Source organism: Bombus terrestris, chromosome 17 (assembly GCF_910591885.1).
Source record: "Bombus terrestris chromosome 17, iyBomTerr1.2, whole genome shotgun sequence".
Taxonomy (NCBI): Eukaryota; Metazoa; Arthropoda; class Insecta; order Hymenoptera; family Apidae; genus Bombus; species Bombus terrestris.
The window spans coordinates 245,651-265,127 of NC_063285.1; the positions used below are offsets into that span (position 1 = coordinate 245,651).

General features: G+C 31.3%; 2 protein-coding genes across 3 annotated transcripts; both read right to left on the bottom strand.

The window, feature by feature from the left end:
* Positions 1–218: 218 nt before the first annotated feature.
* LOC100651713 (venom acid phosphatase Acph-1) lies at positions 219–8,970 on the bottom strand. Its single transcript, XM_003394388.4, has 6 exons — positions 8,746–8,970; positions 5,375–5,476; positions 4,493–4,752; positions 3,413–3,575; positions 778–1,104; positions 219–651 (listed from the first exon to the last, which is right to left on the bottom strand). Exons 1-6 carry the CDS (start codon positions 8,845–8,847, stop codon positions 448–450), a joined length of 1,158 nt encoding a protein of 385 aa, XP_003394436.1. The 5' UTR covers positions 8,848–8,970; the 3' UTR covers positions 219–447.
* Positions 8,971–10,601: 1,631 nt separating this feature from the next.
* Positions 10,602–18,211, bottom strand: LOC100651596 (venom acid phosphatase Acph-1). Of its 2 annotated transcripts, XM_020868693.2 has the most exons (7): positions 18,069–18,211; positions 17,079–17,559; positions 16,414–16,515; positions 15,630–15,889; positions 14,536–14,698; positions 12,864–13,190; positions 10,602–11,306 (listed from the first exon to the last, which is right to left on the bottom strand). In XM_020868693.2, exons 2-7 carry the CDS (start codon positions 17,172–17,174, stop codon positions 11,103–11,105), a joined length of 1,152 nt encoding a protein of 383 aa, XP_020724352.2. In that variant the 5' UTR covers positions 17,175–17,559; positions 18,069–18,211; the 3' UTR covers positions 10,602–11,102. The 2 variants fall into 2 exon arrangements, with proteins under 2 accessions (XP_020724352.2, XP_048269798.1); XM_048413841.1 differs by lacking the exon at positions 18,069–18,211 and having other exon boundaries at positions 17,079–17,907.
* Between the last annotated feature and the right edge of the window lie 1,266 nt (positions 18,212–19,477).

The window sequence follows — 19,477 nt, forward strand, 5'->3', positions numbered from 1 at the left end:
ACTAATGTTCCATTATACTTGAGAATACTTGTTTTATTTAACAAAATAATTGTGCAGTATTCGTGGAAGGCAAATTCCGTGCTCGATATACTTGAACAGGAATAGCCCTCAAATACATCGATATATTGATATTATACCGATATACATCGATACTGATATTAAGCTCAGCTTCTTAATTATATAAATGGTATCGAGAAATAATGTAACAATTATAAACATACGTTATTAGCATGCTTCTGTAATTTCATTTCCGAAACAGACAATTTTTTTCGATTTGCTGTTTTAATTCCAATTATTATTAGTGTTGCAATGTCACTTTACGTCATATCGATTTTACGTCGATAACAGTGAAATTTACATGAAAATAGCAAGAAAAGGCATTATATAAATCGTGAAAGTTCCATATTCACATAGGTCTTCGATAATACACATTTAAAACATACATCTCTATTTCGTAATTAAATCCAATAGTCCTGTGTAATACCGACGTAACTTTCTCAGCGATACATTATTCCATAAGCAATCTGATTCTTCGTCCGAAGGGATCACACGTTTCATGTGTCTTACGTACTTCTCGTACGGACATATTTCACCACAATTAGGAATCGTATAAGTGAATAATTTATCTTCAGTGCCACTCCAGTGTAACATCTATCGATAAAATTTATAACGTTAGATCTTATATATATATGTTACAGAAACTGTTAAATAATTTCAATAATTAATTTCATCAGTCTTGAAGGAAACCTTCATTTTGCGTAATTTAATAAAACGTACTCTAACAAATTGTTTGCCGGCACAATTTCGCAATTTTTCCACTATAATCGTCGATCCAAAGAAAGGCATTTCAGGTTGAGTTAAATCGTGTGCTCTGGCAAAAGCTGCAACATTCACTTCATGCCCACTATATACGTAAATTTTTGGAGAATTTCTAGTTTTCTTGGCATCCATGTTTTTTATAAATTCCTTTACAAGGAAACCTCCATTGAGTCGTTTCATCGCTGTGTTATGAGATTGAAGATCATACTCTAATTTTACAAGTGAGTTCATTTTGCGTTCCACATCTTTAGTTGCCCATTCTGGGAGAGTAATGTTCATACTTTCCTGTAATATTAAAACTCTGCTTTTCATCGTTATTACAACAGTCAAGTTATAATTACAAATACAAAGTGAATTTCATTGTATAATATTATTCTACGTATTTATCATTTTGTTCGAAATGAAATGAATTTATTGATTTAGTCGTTTATTTACCTTTAATGAATTTTATATGAGATATATTATATGAAATTACTTGCCATTTTGTAAAAACGTGAAACGTATTATGCGGTAAAATTCGATGTTTTTTATTTTGAAATCTATTTTACTACACAAAACGAAATGAATTTTCCAAACTACTTTTAATGTTTAATAGATGGGATTTGATAGGTTGTTGATGGACCATGACGAAGATTGGAATTTCGAGGCAAAGGCTGCCGTGGTAACGAAAAAAAATAAAATTGGTTGAAATTCGATTGAATTTTTTATACAGACACCTTTTATAGTTCGATACAATACACTCACTCCGTGTGATCATGGACTAGGTAGGAAAGCGGTTCTTGGGAAAAGTGTGCGATCGCTGATCAATCGATGCAATTGTATGTATAATATCACCGACGTGCCAATTACCGTGACACGTCAGTATAATTAGCACGTCGGTAATAGTTCAAGAGCGACCGCGCTTAGCAATCGCCCGAATGCTTAATATCGTCTAATATCGACAGACGATACCCAAGCAGTTTAATTTACGATTCTTCTTGCAATATGCAAGATCTTTTACAGTCTACGACATCGAATGTTATAGTTTTCTTGTCTTGGTTCGTTGGATTTCAGAATCACGATTGTTTTTTTCTAGTAAGTATTAAACAGAATGCGAAAGATGAACTCCTTTTACTCTTCAGTTTTAATATATTTCTAAACATTTTGTATTTTTCACTCTCGGTTAAGCTTGAAGTGCTCGGTAGATACTTCGCTAATATCGATTTTGTAAATATCAACGTTTTACCGGTTAACAAGCCCAATATTGTAATAACTATTTACTTTCCTCTATATATTTAAAATATTCAATTCTTCAACGCTTTTCACACTTTTTAATTATTAACAAACTAGATTTAATGTTGAGAAAGGTTAAGTTGGTATGATCGCTAGTTCCTACAAGCTAAGTTGGTACGACTTCTGACGACGCTCTTGTCACGACCAGCACACTTCAAATCCGATGGACTGATGATGGAGATAAAAATGTGGCGACACTCGGCGACAATGTATATCGTCGAAGTTCCTAACGAGCCATCGATATCCCAACGGTTCTTCCGCCGAATGTTCTAGAAGAAGGCGTGCGTGGCAACGGTCACGGACGCCTAACAAACGCGTGGATAGTGGGGATATTGAGGGATGACAAAGAAAAAAGAAACAGATTCGATCGAAAGTCAAATTGTAAGAGCTTCAGTCTTGGAAAGTCACGGCTGAAGTTCAGAACCAAATCGTAATTAGTGTAAACCAAGTGTTCAAAAATAAATTCTCTTCTTATTTTTTTATATTTTATTTTTCTTTTCATCCGAGATTTCCTTTTTTTATTTTACGCGACACTCTTTTGTCTTAGGAGTCGACCACGTGTTAATTATCCAAGTGTATCCGGTGTGTTTAGATGGTTGTACATGGTGGTGAAATATAGAACGTAAAAATTGAATCTGCGTGAATCAATGAAATATCAACCCCAAACCCATATTTAATACGTTAAATAACATCGTTGCATCGCAAGTTTGCTAGACCAACAAAACTTTTGCTCTCAAGGATATATTACTGGTGTCATTGCGACAATTGGAATAAGGAGGTATGCACGTATCGCGTACGCACCAGAGAGACAGGTTCGTGATGTCGCAAGGATAACGGCCGAAGATTCGCGTTCCTACACCGCTCAAACATCGGCAGAGTTTTTATTTAATTATTTCCGGTTTAGCGATATTTTTTAACGCAATGTTTTCAAAAGTTGGATTTGCATTTCTCGAATGATAAAGTTGAGAGTCTTGAAGCTTTCGCGGTCTGGATTGTCACTACATATTTACACTGTTACGCTTAACAATGCTTCGTATAACGCGAAACAAGAAATGCAAAGTTTCGCCGGTATTGCAGTTGATGATACTATACATGTATACGTGGTATGAGTGCGACAGCCTGGTGAAGCCAGCTGTGGTACTAATGAAATTGCTCGGATCTCCTTTCCTTCTCGACAAAACTCTTTTTCGAAAGGTTCAAACAGTGTTAGTATCAGTGCTAAGTGTAACAATGTGAATAACAAAGTGATCATAAATATATCTATGCCGATGATGTAAAATGATGCGAAACTAAAAGTAAAATAAAAGAATTTAAGACAAACCTGTGTTGTCAAGAAGTGGTGCAGCTTGTAAGTTGAAAAGATTGGATCCAAGATCATGTCTGATCCGGTGTAATTTGCAAGATACTGGAAAAGTTCTTTGTTTTTCGATACTATTGCACGAACCGAAGATGAAACTTTAGTCTGGATATATTCCTTTAGGTATCTAAAAGAAACACAGTTTTACCTATTGTAATTAAAACTAAATAAAAGGTGCAAAAAGACAATTCCTGAATTTTGCTTATTTGTTATGATTTCCGTTTTGATTATAGCAGACTATACATGATTAACTTGTTAGAAAAATGACACATCTAAAAGATAGTCAGATCTGAGATGTTTGTAGAAAACTTTTAGAAAGAAGATACTGTTATAGAGATGTTAGAATTTTTCGATAAATTGTTTTCAATAATTATTTAGCACGAATTCTGCAGAATCTCAAAACTATTATCTAGATTATAAAAGAATTATCGTTAAACAGCTGAAAATTTCTGTTGTAAATCGATTTCCTGAAAAAATTACTTTTCCCGATAATGCCACTTTTCTAGTAAATCGATTATGCATACACGATATCTATATATATATATACATATAGGTAACTGCCGACCATAAGCTTTAGAGCGTATGCTGATATTTAATACAAATTGTACGCTTTACACTGCTTTTATGAAATATTTTATTATAAATCCGTTATTTCATTCGCACTGTACGTATTTTATGATGTATGATAATACGTAAAGTAAAATTTATTAGATTTTTTCAATGAATAATTAATTAATAGTTAAATAATTAATTGAACAAATAATTGAATAAATAAATAAATGTAAGAAGTAAGCGACCCGATATTGTTGGCCAGCAGTGCATGTATACAGCGTGTATGTACATATATATAGGAACATATCTTTGCGAACGTATATTTATAGTGCTTTATTTTTGGTTGAACAATTGATATGATTTCGTCGATTTTATATGTCGCAAACGTTAATAGTGGTATTTTTCATAAATATTATAACAGTCAAATGCATAATCTCGTATTGTGGCAAATACGATGAATAACGATGTATTTAAATTGATTTATACACTTACGCTGGACAAAGCATTGGGAACATTAGATTGTCTAGAATCAGTGGTACGTAATGCGTTGCTATTGGAGATAACTCTAAGTGGCCCATTTCGTTCAAGATTGGTGGATACAGACCGCCCAGAACTAATTGCAGAGACATTTTTGTTCGATCAATATCCGAACTGTAGGCATAAACGCTACCATACTTATGATGATCACCAAGAAATGCACGATACCGTTTTCTCAATATCGCACCAAGACGAAATTCTCTTATTTTCCCAGCCTAAACGAGAACAAACGTATATTATATCGTAGATCTTTATGCTAGGGCTAATTTTATTCTCATCTCATATTGAATAAGTTTTGTTTTATATCTTCGATAATCTTTACCATTTACCCCGCGGGGCATTCGATAAATCATTATAACGGGGTTTCACAGGTACAACACGTTCATGCTTCTGTAGTATATCGATAGAAAGTATCTTTGCAAGCGTTTCAAGTTTAATATAAGCTTTTCAAAATTTTAAGCTTGATTTGTATATACATATGTTTTAAAACTGTATATATATAGTTAGTATACTTATACCTTTATAATAAGGTGATAAGTGATAAGGAAGTACATAATGTATATAATATATACGACACAGCAATAAATCGCGAGACTCTTAAGAGAAGATTCCATTCGTTGATATGATTTTCCGTAAGTAACAGAAATACTTTTCCAGTACTTTGTTGTAGATTACATACGGCTAAAGTTGAATCGAAATTACAATATCTAAATTAGTTTCCAGAAATCGTACCTTACGTAGATAAAGAAAAAGCATAAAAATAAAGAATCGATTAAGACTACTATATTTCATCGAAAAAGTCAGTTTATGAATTATTAGAATATAATATGTACTTACATCGGTTAATTGACCGTAGCCAAGCGAGTCGTAAATAGGATTATAGGCTAAATTTTTATATAATTCTGATTTAGTTGGTGTTCGATCGCCATGTCTAAACACCTGCAAATTTTGTAAAAAAGATTATTGGAACGAATACTAAATGTGTTAATGTAAAACGTGTGTATATATCAATTTGTTTGTATATCCAAATATTTTTTTATAAAAGTTATAATTCCTAATGTATTATAAGTCTTCGATCACTTTTGGAGCGTATTTCGAATCAGCCAGTATTTTGTCAACTTTCTTATTCCATATTACAGATATATTCCATATTTCTATTCACAACATTAATTAATTAAGCTACTTTCACAACACTTGGCAAGAAGTTATCGATCAGGCACTTCGCGTATATAAAGTGACGAGAAAATAAGAGACCTCGTATAAAGTAAATAACAGCAAAATAGCACAAACATATTATGCAAGAGAAGCAAGAGAAAAAACATAATATTACACGGAAATCCTAGAAAGAAATTCCAATCAGATTCGTTAATTCTAATTTCCGAGGAAATTATTTTAGTTATCCCTAATTTTTTCCATGATTTCTATAAGTAACATCCACTTCTTAGCGTAACATTTTGTTTCTTCTCTTGCTTCTCTTTCATAATAAATTTACTTTATATTAATTTAATTTAATTTCTTGCTGTACGACATCTAATGTAATCGAGACATTTTGAAGTATAAGAACAGTCCGGAAAAAGCTCGGATAGGCGTGTAGGTTTATCGAAGAAATTTGTTTACTTATTGAATGATTACTTTCTGATTTCAAACAATTTCGCGTCATTTCCTTTTTGCTTGTTTCTAAACTGTTGTCGATCGCTTAAACTATTTATAAAAACTCGATGGTATTATAATCGTATTGTTGCGCTACATCATTAACTTTAAAATATGAATGTTTTGAGCAAATTTATGTATATAAAGTAAGTAAAATATTACTGTGTCTGGTTGGAAACTTTTTGTCAGGGATTGTATAGTGGATCACGCAATTTTTTTACCGAATATACTATACGTACATTGCACACGTACGAGAAAAGTCATATGCAATATTCTTCGTTGTATCGATAAAAATATACCCTTTCCCATTCTTTTTCTTCTCTTTTTTTTTTTTTTTTTTTTTAATTCAAAGTTCAGTGATTTTAGCATTTTTTGTATAGTTCGAATTGAGTAAGGAACTTTAAACATCTTACTCCCTTCTTCAATAAAACTCCTTTTCAAGTCAATAAAAATGTTCTCCTTGCCTAATATTTATTTTTGGCCATGTATTTAACAAAGAACAAAGGTATTCTTCAACTGTTTGAAACTTTTTCGAAATTTTTATGAAGCTGATAGAGTTCACGAATTTGTTTAATTATTTCAGTTGAACACATTTTTACTGTCAAAAGGAAACTATAACTTGTGTATATTGTAATAAAGCGATAAGACATTATTATTCTGAAATCATAATGTACGCAAAGTCGATTAACTTATCGGCAAGATGTATCGTTTTGAATCGTCATTTGTTTACTTAATCAACGACCTATAATTTACAATTAAATTGTAACAAATACTACATATATGACAGATGTTGCACTGTTTACTTTACATGTTTTCTGCCAATTTTTCGCGTCATCGATCGAGCATAAACAGTGTCGGTCATTATTTATATATTTGAATTACATACGTTTTGAACGTAATGAACAAGTATTTTCTTTTAATTTCTAACAATTTGTTAGAAAATACCTATTTATACAGATACATGAAAATTGAGAGAAAACATGTAAAGAATTTACAAGAAATCTGTTTTATTGTAGCATGGTAGTATAGGTTTTGCGATTGATTTTTTACCTATTTCATTTATTCGTAATGGCTTGGATCGAATTTTATAAAATAGACAGTTCTACATTATTTTACTTGTAGCAATAAAAAATTATTTACTTATTATTATTTTTCTAGTATTATCATTGATTAAGTACGCGATAGACCACACATTCGATGCTTTGGTTTAGGGGTCACCTGATTTCCTTATCATTTTCGATTCTTATATGATGTTATTGATTCATTACAGCGGTGATTTATATTGATACTATGGAATAACAAATAACATGTAGAACCACATATCGTGTATCGATAATTTCTTCAACCGTGTGCTATGATACAAGTGACTGGAACGATGGTTTCCTGCATTATCCATTGCTGTATTATATTATGAATTGCTTAAATCATTCTTTATTTGTAACGCTATTAACTAAACGAATATGATATTTTCCGCTCTTATTCACGAAATTTTAAACCTTTTTAATTATAATTTCTTAAATGCAAAGAGCTACTTTTAGTGTTCGAAACAACATAGAAATCAACTTTTCATTTCACAATTTTCTAACGAAACATGTCTGAAAATTTGAAACAATATTATTTTCATTTTCGATATTATCTTAATTTTGTAACTTATCAAGCTGCTTTTTTTAATGAAAAAACAAAGAATATTGCATATGTCTTTTCTTGGGCATTGATTAATTTATTCAATACATCAATGTACCTATAGTATAATCGGTAAGAAATTGTGTCGAACGTTATATATAAAATCTTTTACTTAAATTGAAATAAGATGCGGACAATTTACTTGTCGCAGTTTCCACTACTATATAGAATACAAATCTTTTATCTTTCAACATTTATCACGAATTACATGTAATAACATGTATGTTTTGTGAATAGCGTTACTTTGCGATTGATATCTTGTTACACTTAAGTAATAAATGGCATGCTGTAAACTATGCAATCTATGTAAATACTCTCTTCAATCGTTGTAAATCTTATTTATGAAAAAGAACTTTTTTCTACTTATTTATTATGGTAAAAATTAATTATGTGTAAACATGGCGCGCATATTTAACGTCCATTCTTATTGGAGCTATTGAATTTGTTTCGTATTAAATTTAATTCTGAGAAACAAATTTAATACGTTGGAATAATAGTTCAAAGGTTATTAATAAATCGAAAAATCAAAAAATACTTTATTCTAAATACCTACATTTACTAATATTCAGGTGTAGCGATAGAGACAGGAAACAAATTTCGTTAGAAGATACAGCACTATAAAAGAATATCATTTAAAAGTATATGAAACAAAATTGGAAATTTTTGTATGTTATTGTGTAAACTACATATATATCGATGAGTTACATTAAAAATTGGAATTTTCAAAATGTAATATTTTAAGAGTGAAATTAAAAAATGCTAAAACAAATATATACACACATATGTTTCATGATTACACATTATTACGTTACAGTTATTTTATAAAATATCTCGCGACTGAATTTCAATTGATTGTAAAATGTTTAGCTACTTACAACTTGTACCAACTCCACTTCATAATCTTCTTCGTTCGACTTTGTTGACTGCAGGATCAAAAAGAACCAAAATAATTGTACGCATACTTTTATACGAATCATTTTTTGTATGATACAGAGATGGCTCGTAAAACGATGTTGATAACAATTAAGGAAGAATATTAGTTTGTTTTTATATAAAAAATAGAATGGGACAGAATGCTGAGCGGAAGATACTATCTATTTGCCACGAACGCAATCAAATTTATAGGCTATTACTCCAGGCAACCAATTGTTCAAATAAATGGAAGAGGGAGATAGATTGTCACGATCTGATAAATTAACATGACATACTTAACCAATTACGAGAGCAAAATTACTTCCGTATCTCAAGTGGAGGCATTTCTGATTGCACTTGAAGGGAAGCGTTTGAAAAATTCGATAATTACATAGATAAATGAACACATAATACATCGCAATATTAATTACGAAATCTGATCAAACAGTTTAGCAAATAGATCAACAGATATTCGTCTTTACCCATAATTTACAATTAGTTTACAGGATGTCCGTGGTTTACATTAATACTGAAAATGATTTTTTGTTGTTAATACGACTGATCCTATAAAATGTATTTGCTGATTCTAAAATCCCACGTTGAGACATAAATATATTTCAATAATTATTGTAGAGTTCATAGTTTTTAGAATTTATTGAGTTGAATATTCTGCAGAACTTTTTTCGAAACATATTTCTTGGAAATTTTCGTATATAATTTGTTTGCTAATGATATTAACGGCTTGTTAATCCAGATGTCTGTCTTTATCTGTATACAATGTGGTGTGACTCACTACTGTCTCGATGTTTCACTTAACTGTTTTTATGAAAACAGAAACCATCGACCAATATCTTGTCGTATCTGTTTCTTTCAAATACGTTATCCTTATCGGTAGGAGAGAGAATCTATTATCACTAAAATCTATCTATAACAATAATGTCTATCTATAACAATTTATCACATACAGTATCGTGGACTAAATTAACGGTAAGTCAATGTGAATTTATAGACAGATAGAATACAGTATGATGAAACCCGCGATATATCATACATAGTAGCGGTTATAAATTTCAAACGACAAATTTTTGTTTGGATTATGCACATGCAATATAAGCGCCATCTCTTTATTCGGTTTGTTGTTTTAAAATAATAAAAATGTATGTTTGGCCTTCTTAATTTCGAAGTTTCGGTCGCCGAATATAAATAAAACACGAATTTTCCAATATTTGTTTCTTCTCAGCCCCTATTGTCAGTGATCGTTAGTTTAAGACGATCGGTCTAACAAACAAACGAATTAGTTTTGACACTACTTCGACACTGTGGTGCAAAAATATCGAGATCAATGTATAGTGCGTCTTTCGTTATCTTAAATTCATTTAAATTTTCAGCGTTATCGAGTGGAAGGGGACAAGTTGTAATACCGCGGAAGCAAAATAAGACACTCGCTAAGATAACAATATTTATTTATTGATCGGAAACAATTTGCACGTCGAACAGGTGCGGAGTCTTGTGCACCTTGTTGCACGATATGGTTTAATCTAGTACGACAAAGCTCGTGAAAGCTCATAAGATCATAGATAAAAATAAATAGTATACATTAACAGAACATTATGTTATATGACACATACAATAAAGTATCAACTGTACTTGTGTAGCGCAATACGATATAACTTTTCGCACAATATCATTGAAAGAAATTTAATTATTTATTATTGCTAAATAAATAAACACAAAATAATAAGAAATGGGAGAGGGGGAAAGAGAGAGGATATAAATAAATAAACTATAAATATAATTACTTGTCACCTAACTGTCTTATATATACATAAAACATAAGTAAATTAATTGATTTTAATAACAGTAATAAGATAATAAAAATATATATGAGTATCAACTTCTTTTCTCCTTTTTTCTTTGTCAACGCTTCGGCTAGCCAGGATTACCCAGCCACCAATATTTATGCAGAACGGAGATTAGACTGATAAGTAATTTCTTTACCATAGGATTTTCTAAATACTTGATAAATAATTGGTAAATTATCTTTATCTTGAATCAAACTTATTGAATCAATGTAGATTGTAGATAGTAAACAATAAATAGTAAAAGATGATGTTACACGATATATCTCCAGGCAAGCCATCAGGCATTTATGTTAAAAAAGCCCGATGCGTTCCATTACACTTACGAAGATATACCAGATATTGGCTTGTAACAAAGTAATTTGGTTCGAAGTAGCAGGCGTGGAATAAGCGCTTATTTTGGTATAAAGGCTTTCATAAATGTCTTTTCAAGTTGGAATTTCGAAATTCAAAACATATTTTTATATTTTAGGTAAATCCAATTGTCCTGCGTAATACTGACGTAACATTTCCTTCGATACACTGTTCCATAAGCAATCTGATTCTTCTTTTGAAGGGATAACATGTTGCATAAGTCTTACGTACTGCTCATATGGACATATTTCACCACATTTAGGAATCGTATAAGCGATCAATTCTTCCGTAACGCCACTCCAGTGTAATATCTGTCAACAAAATTTATAAGATTAGATTTTACATGAACCGTACACGGCAAACATTATTTAAGAACAAAGATTGGAACTCGAACAGCGCATAACGTTGTATAGTGGGTGACAAGGAAGTAGGTGGCCAAATTTTGGTACGGTATTCCACTGTTCCTAAAGATAAGAAAAGGTTGTATAAACAATAGTTCAAAAATTCTTCCTTTCCGAGATATACACGCTAGAGTAATTGTCAGAGGTAAAATTTCAAATATTCTTTCGCTAGAAGTAAATGTATTAGGGCAAGCTCTTTTACGTTGATATCGAAGGCAGCGTGTTTTATGGTAAATCAGTGGGTATCTAAGCGTGTCATAGTGAAGAGACAAGTACTATCGGAATGATTTATCCTGCTATCGAGTGGGCAGATATCCAGTTTGCATATGGACGAGCTAACGGGAACGTCAGAGAATTTCAACATCTCCATCGGCAGATTTTTTCTTAGAGACAATGTTCGGTTACAAATATTTTTGCTTTAGTGTATCGTAGGCTTAGGGAAAATGCATCTTTTTCCCCTGATACAATTAACCAAAGGCGAAACAGACATGTTCGAACAACTAAAGTTGGAGATCGGATACTTCAACGCGTCGAAGAGAACCCAAAACTCAGTAGAAAACTGACAGCATTAGTTTTCATGCAAAGTGTTTTTCGTGACACAATACGGAAAATTTTGTGAGAGAATATCACATATCCTTATCAGATTCAGCGATAATTATAATGTAAACGGTCTTTAAATATGTTGTTAACATGTTGTGAACATTCTGAAGATTCTTTCCTTATACACGTTACATTCGCTTGGCTTTAGTTTCGAAGATATTAGCAAAAGTTTCTGTTTCGGCGACGGTGTGATTTTGATCATCGAATAGTCTCTGTTCTCAATGTCATGATTGAAGTGTTTCCAATTTCGAATAACGGTAATATAACATGAAGCTTAATACGAATTGTATCTGTCTTATTGTTTAATACCTTAACTTATTTCACAGTAGCTTCATAGCGCGACGGCTGAATAATTATCTAACCCATTGATTCTTCTCGCTTGGGTGAATTGAAAAGAATTATTTAAAATGAGACGAGTTGGTTTATATAAAAATGAGGAGGTCCTGAAGCGTCTGTCTATAACAGAATAAGCTGTAATCGTAACATAAATTGAACTAAAGCTTTTTGCGAATATCTCGGAAACTGAAACTGAACGACTGTAACACGTATAGGAAGAAACTGTTTTGTCAATGATATGTACCTATAAGAATGAATTTGTACCTCGTATTTCGAAGTACACTCTTCGCAGACGCGGTCAAGACGCTACAGTCAATTTTCCTAACCATCATCTATATGGATGAATGCAAATCCACACGCCATTACCAAAAGTGTTTTCAGAGTTATATTTACGTGATCTTCTCTTATCCCTAGGAAGAATACGGTAGAATACGGTACCAAAGTTGACCATCTATTTCTTTGTCACCACGTACAGTTAATTTCAACACATTTCAAGCAAACTTTTATTTTATATAGTTTAACAAAATGTACCTTAACAAATTTTTGACCAATGCTGTTTCGTAATGTTTCAACCATAATTGCAGATCCAAAACTGGGTATTTCAGGTTTAATTAAATTGTGTGCTCTGGCAAAAGCTGCAATGTTTACTTCATGTCCACTATATACATAAATCTTCGGAGACCTTATATCTTTCTTCGTATCCATGTTTTTAATGAATTCCTTTAGAAGAAAACCTCCATTCAGTCGTTTCAGTAACGTGTTATAAGATTGAATATCATACTCCAATTTTACAAATGGTATCATTTTCTTTTGTACATCTTCGGTTGCCCATTTGGGGAGGGTAATGTTCATACTTTTCTGTAATTCAAAAATTTTCAGTAATCGGAACCTGTTCGTTGTCATTCATACGACAATAAAATTTTAATTACAAAAATGCAATGAATTCTATTGTATATTTATACTGCGTGATAATTATTTTATACAAAATTGAATGAAAGGTGCCATACGAAGATAATTAATAGATTGTATTATGCAGTAAAATTATATGTGTTGTTATGGTAAAATGTAATTTTCTACTAGAACAAAATAAATTTTTCAGATTCTTTTCTGCGAGTAGCTAAGTTTGATACTTAATCTGCGAATTTCGTTACAATATGTAAGATCATTTACGATATCGAATATTATAGTCTTCATTTCTTGCTGGATTACGGAATCACTGCACAAACCCTCCCTCGAACTTTTGCATTCCTGCCTCTACAAAAGTTCGTCGAACATTACAGACAAAGAAAGACTGAAACGCAATTCTTTTTCCCCTTCGGTTTCGTCATATTTTGATTCGTAGAAGCAGCCCTTAAATCTTCTACCATCTGTTTCACCCCAAATTGAGTATTCGAGGCACTTCAAAATTTGCTTTAAAAGTATTCAAAGTTTCTATTCCTAACGTACTTAATTTTCTAATGTTTTTCATATTATCTAATTATTAATAAACTAGAATTAATATGCCGAATGACATCGTTACATTCCGATTTACTTCAGAACCAAAGTGTTTTGTGAACTATCAAAGCTTTTGTTCTAAAAATATCTGTATTTTGTTTAGAATAGAAGGTAAATTTCAAATTCATTGAACTTTTATTTATCGGACTAATCAAGACCGTTGATTTATTATTATCATTAATGTGGAAATATTAGAAAATTAAATTGTATTCTGTAAGGACATCTAAAATTCACCAGATCATCAAGGTAACATTAATATTACTGCAGAATAAAATGTAAAAACTGTTTTTATGTGAGAATTATGTATTGCTGTAGTTTTTCATTATAAAAAAAAAGAATAGCATTTGTAATTAGAAAATGGAACCTTCGAATTTCCAGATATTATAATTTATTACGATTAATATATTATTGCTAATGTATTAATATATTATAATACTTTTATAGTTCATATATAATAACATAGCCTATAGGATGAACATTACACGGTTTTAGTTGCCTATTTTATTTACGCTCTGTATGTGTATTTTCATATCGGTGAAGTTATGAATGCGTATAATTTTTGCGTCATGGTGTAAAAATATTGTGATCGAAATAATTAGGAAAAATGTTCATATAAACATTTATGTGAGTAATATGTAATTGAAAAATCATGAAACTGAAAATAAAATAAAGGAATAAATCAAAATTTTAAACTGAAGTTAAGGCATACCTGTGTCGTGAAGAAGATGTGTAGTAAATAAATTGAGGAAATTGGATCTGATGTCATGTTTAAACCAGTGTGCATTGCAAGATACTCAAAAAGTTTTTTGTTCTGCGATATTTTCTTCTGAATCAAAGGTGAATTTTTCGTTTTACGATATTCATCGCGGAACCTGAAACAAATGTTTTTTATACTATAATTATAATCAAATGAAAAATTCATTGGAAACATAATAATTATTCGATGCATAATAATAGCTGCATCTGAAATCTGAAAGTCACATTACAATTTGTTATTTATTCCCCATACAAAATATTCAAATAAAACAAAAAATATATATATATATTCATATGATATTCATTCTAAGACTGATACACGATGTCTAAGATATTTAAGAAGGGAACTTAGTTATTAAGAAATTAAGTAACTATTCTATTATTTAGACTACAACTAGTCTATTTATTCTGTATCCAATTTCTATCGTTTGTTTAATAACATTAGATATTAAATTCTACAACTTTCTGAATAACTTCAAGTATTTTATAATTACCTAGTTTTATAAAATCAAAATTAAGTGCCAGTTTTCGGCAATAAAAGAAAGTATTATAAATAAAACCAATTGGTTACTGGCATTTCAATTATCGTTTTTATGAAAAACGACTTCTTTCATAGTACCTACATTTTAAAGAATATAATATAACATTAATAATGTTAATTTTAGAAAGAAAATCATACATGAAATCTATCCCCTGCTAACGAAATTTCTTTATGGCTAATGTAGACAAAAATTTTGATATACAGCAAAGATGTAATTAAACATGAGATTTCAATTTTATTAAAATCACAAATCTGCCACATTCGATGACTTTCTATTTAGAAAGATAGAAATGACCTTGCAATTTCCTCCGTCCCTTTACCAACCAAAGAGTCATAATACGCATCCCTTTATGTCAGTTATATGTATAACATTTTGTCACATTGTTTTTCTGTTCGTTGTAATATTATTTCTCCATAGGTATTATAATAAATCAATGTATAATCCTACATTCTGATAGGCACAAGAACGAGAATAACGATATGTTTAAATTGATTTATATACTTACGCTGGACACCTTATTGGGAACAGTAGATTGTCTACAATCAACGGCAAGTAATTCGCTGCTATTGGAGATAACAGTATTCGGCCTTCCTCGTTCAGTGTAGGAGGATACAGACCGGCCAAGACTAACTGCAGAGACATTTTTGTTCGCTCAATGTCCGAACTGTAGGCGAAAACGCTTCTATACTTATGACTACCACCCAGAAATGTACTATATCGTCTTCTCAACATTGCGCCAAGACGAAATTCTCTTAGTTTCCCAACCTAGATGAAAACAAACAAAATAAAAATATATTATATCGTAGGCCTTTCTTACTAAGGCTAATTTTACTTCTAATCCTTGCAATTTATTTAAAGAAATGCGAAGTAATGTGAGTTAATAAGAAATATAACGATTAAAGGACTTTCTGTTCTTGAACGGAGACTCTAAGTTGTATAAATATCTCCAAATAGTAAATTGCTACCGATTTAGTTATGAGACGTACGATCAATTAAAAAACCGTCTGTTTTCGTTACGTTTAATAATATTTTGTAATCCTTTGAATCTTATCACAAATCTCTTCGATATCTAAGCTTTGCTTTAGATTAGATATGCAAGACAATAAAATAATACAGTGGAATATTAATTTTGCACTTTCTTCAAAGTATTCATGTTTATTTCGATAACACGATAAAAATGTGTAGAGGAAAGAATTGTTCGGCACGATTGTACGTGAAAAGTCCATTACTATTACTATACTTTATTTTAAAGTCATTTTATATATCATTAAGACATAACGTGTACTTACCTCGGTTAATTGACCGTAACCAAGCGATTCGTAAATAGGATTATAGTCTAATGTAGGATATAATTCTTCTTTATTTGGCGTTCGATCGCCATGTCTAAATACCTAAAAATGGTTAAAAAGGATTATTGAAACGAGTACTAAATGTATTAGCATGAAGTATTTTTATATATTAATTTTCACTCTTATTAAAAACATGTAGCCGTTTGCTGTATTATGTTTGATAATAAAGAGAGGGGGAGAGGAGAAGAGAGAGGACACGGAAACTCATTGGATGTAAGTGAAAGGATTGAAATTTTATGAATTAAATCATTTATATTTCCTAAAGATAATACTTGTTTATACGTATCAAGCATATTTCATCCGACATAGCAAATGTTGATTCACAATATTAATTGATAATTGTAATGGGTTCAACGGGAGAATATATCCTACGAGGTGCAAGAGGAATTATCTCGATTCGTTAATTTGTTTCGGAGAAATCAGCAAACGCACATAAAAAAACTATAAAAGATAATACCCATCGAATTGAGATATAATTGAGATTTGTAAGTAAAATTTAACAGTGTTAAAACGCAATTCCCGTGATTAGATGTTATTATGTTAAACTTATTTTACTAAATCTCCCGTAATTCAATTTTATCCAAAAAATGTGTTTAAGTACTCACAATTTGAAGTAACTCCAACTCATAATTTGCATTTGTTGACTGCACGATCAGAGTTAGGAAGAAAAATATTTCTACGTATACTTTTATACGAATCATTTTTGATGTAGAATTTCTATGATATAGAACCAATTCTTAAAATGACGTGTAAGGAAAGTTATTAGTCTGTTTTTATATAATAGTTGAAGAGCGGTGGTAGACTCGATTGAGCGAAGGATACTACCAATTTATCACAGACGCAATAAAATTTATAACTTATAACTGTAGACAATCGACGGTCCAAATAAATAGAAGAGGAGGGATAAGTCATCGCAATCTGACAACTTAATATCTACATGCTTAACGATCTGGAGATTAAAAATGCTTCCGTATCTCAAGTGAAGCAACGTATGATTACGCTTCGAGGGAAGAATTGGATAGTTGCAGAGGTAAATGTACATGAAATAATACTAATTGTCCACATGTGCGTATAATTTTCGGGAGCCTGTTAAATTGTTAGAATTTTCTTAGCATCACTGAGAATCAGTAGAATATAGAATCTTGTTATAAGTAGAACCATACACGTCCTATTTTAAAAATTCTGTTTGATTTTTATTTTTTCAAATTTCAATGTGTTATAATCCATACAATCATATTATAATTTTCATTGTTAAAAGAAATATTCATCTCCAAAGAATTAAAACTGTCGTTCATTTAACAATACAGTAGATCAATAACGATCTGTACGGATGCACATACCACTTGCACAATAAAGATATCGATATCGATATAAAATTAGCAACGTACGTATTATAAAAAGAAGATAATATTGAAGAAATGTTTATGTATAACAATATAAAATGTATAGTAATGTAGTATCGCGGAAAATTTAGGTATACAATTTTTTGATATTATTTATTATTTGTAATTTATTTACAATAAATTAGTTATACAAATATTAATGAGACAGAGAACGATGATTGTTTAATATGGAACTAAATGTAACAGTCTTACTCCAATTCGATCATTCTCGCAACCGGACAACGTCAACAACTCAATCTCTCAGCTACGCTAGTAACTCACGCAACTCTCAACAACGCTAACATCTCTCGCAACTCGACAACGCTAACCACTCTACTCTTCGACTCCTCGATTAACTCTGAACTCTCGACTCACTCTCCTTCACGATCAGTCGTCCAACGACTTTTTTAGATTCAAACCGTCCTGTTAACGCTCCGAAAGAACTAGGTGACTTTAATCACATAGGCCTTTTTTCTATGTAAACTAACGACCGAAAGACAGGCGAAATTGTTTTGGTCAGTTTCTAACCAGGTTTTTTCCTCACGATACTGCAGTAATGTATAGTAATATAATAATATGTATAATAATGGAAAATTTCTTCGTAATAACGAACATAATACAAATAGAGAAAGACATTGGGTACGTAGGTGCATACAAATCAAAAAAGGTAAGAGTGAACGGCACGTAGAAAAATAATTTAAAAAATAAAAAAAGCATCACGTAGCAAAACAGTTTATACCGAATAAAAATATTATGGGTATGATTGTATAGAAAGTCGCCGTACTGATGGTACAAATGATGTGGAGGTGATTTTACACGAGAGAAACAAGTTGCAAACATAAAACAAATTAATTTTGCTTCATGCTCCGTTTTCGAGAAAATCAAATTTGAAAATTTGTTCGGCACATGTGAACACGGTCAATTACTGATTGGGTATGAATATACAACCAACAAAAGATTGAAAGATAAAGAATCTAAGTGAAAAATATACAATACAATTTTTCCATTTAAGGGCTTATTTTAAAAGTCATTATCAATTTTCGAATTTCACATCTCTTCAGAGACAATTTCGACTTATTGTTACACGCATAATAATCTCTTGTCGATTATTCGCTCCTATCCAGTCTGGAATCAGTTAAGTTTAAGTATACTTGAAAAATCTTCAAACTCGATCGTCTCAGAAACGAAACTTGGAACGAAAAATTTATTTTGCATTTTCGACTTATCGTTTCGTGTAGAAGCGCTTACCTTGTTTGTACCGTCAATGCTGGGATACCCTGCGTAAAAGTGCGAACCATGCAAAGAGCTCGGCTGAATAAGCATAATAAAAGTGCTGCTATACCAAATTTAACTTGTAATACATCAATCGAAAGAGCTTCCTAGGAAAAGCATTTCGACAAAGTTTTAGCCGCTTACCTCTATTATTTAAGTAGCTATTGACTTAAACACAGTTTACAGCTTTACTGCTTGATGTCTTTTGTTATATCTTATATCTATAAAAAATTTGGTGAAAAATCTGAGATAATATAGCCATGGCATTATGCCGCTGATACAATTTATTCTTTATCGCGTGCTTGATATATCACCTGCTAAGATACTCGGCAAAATCTTTGGTGTTCAGC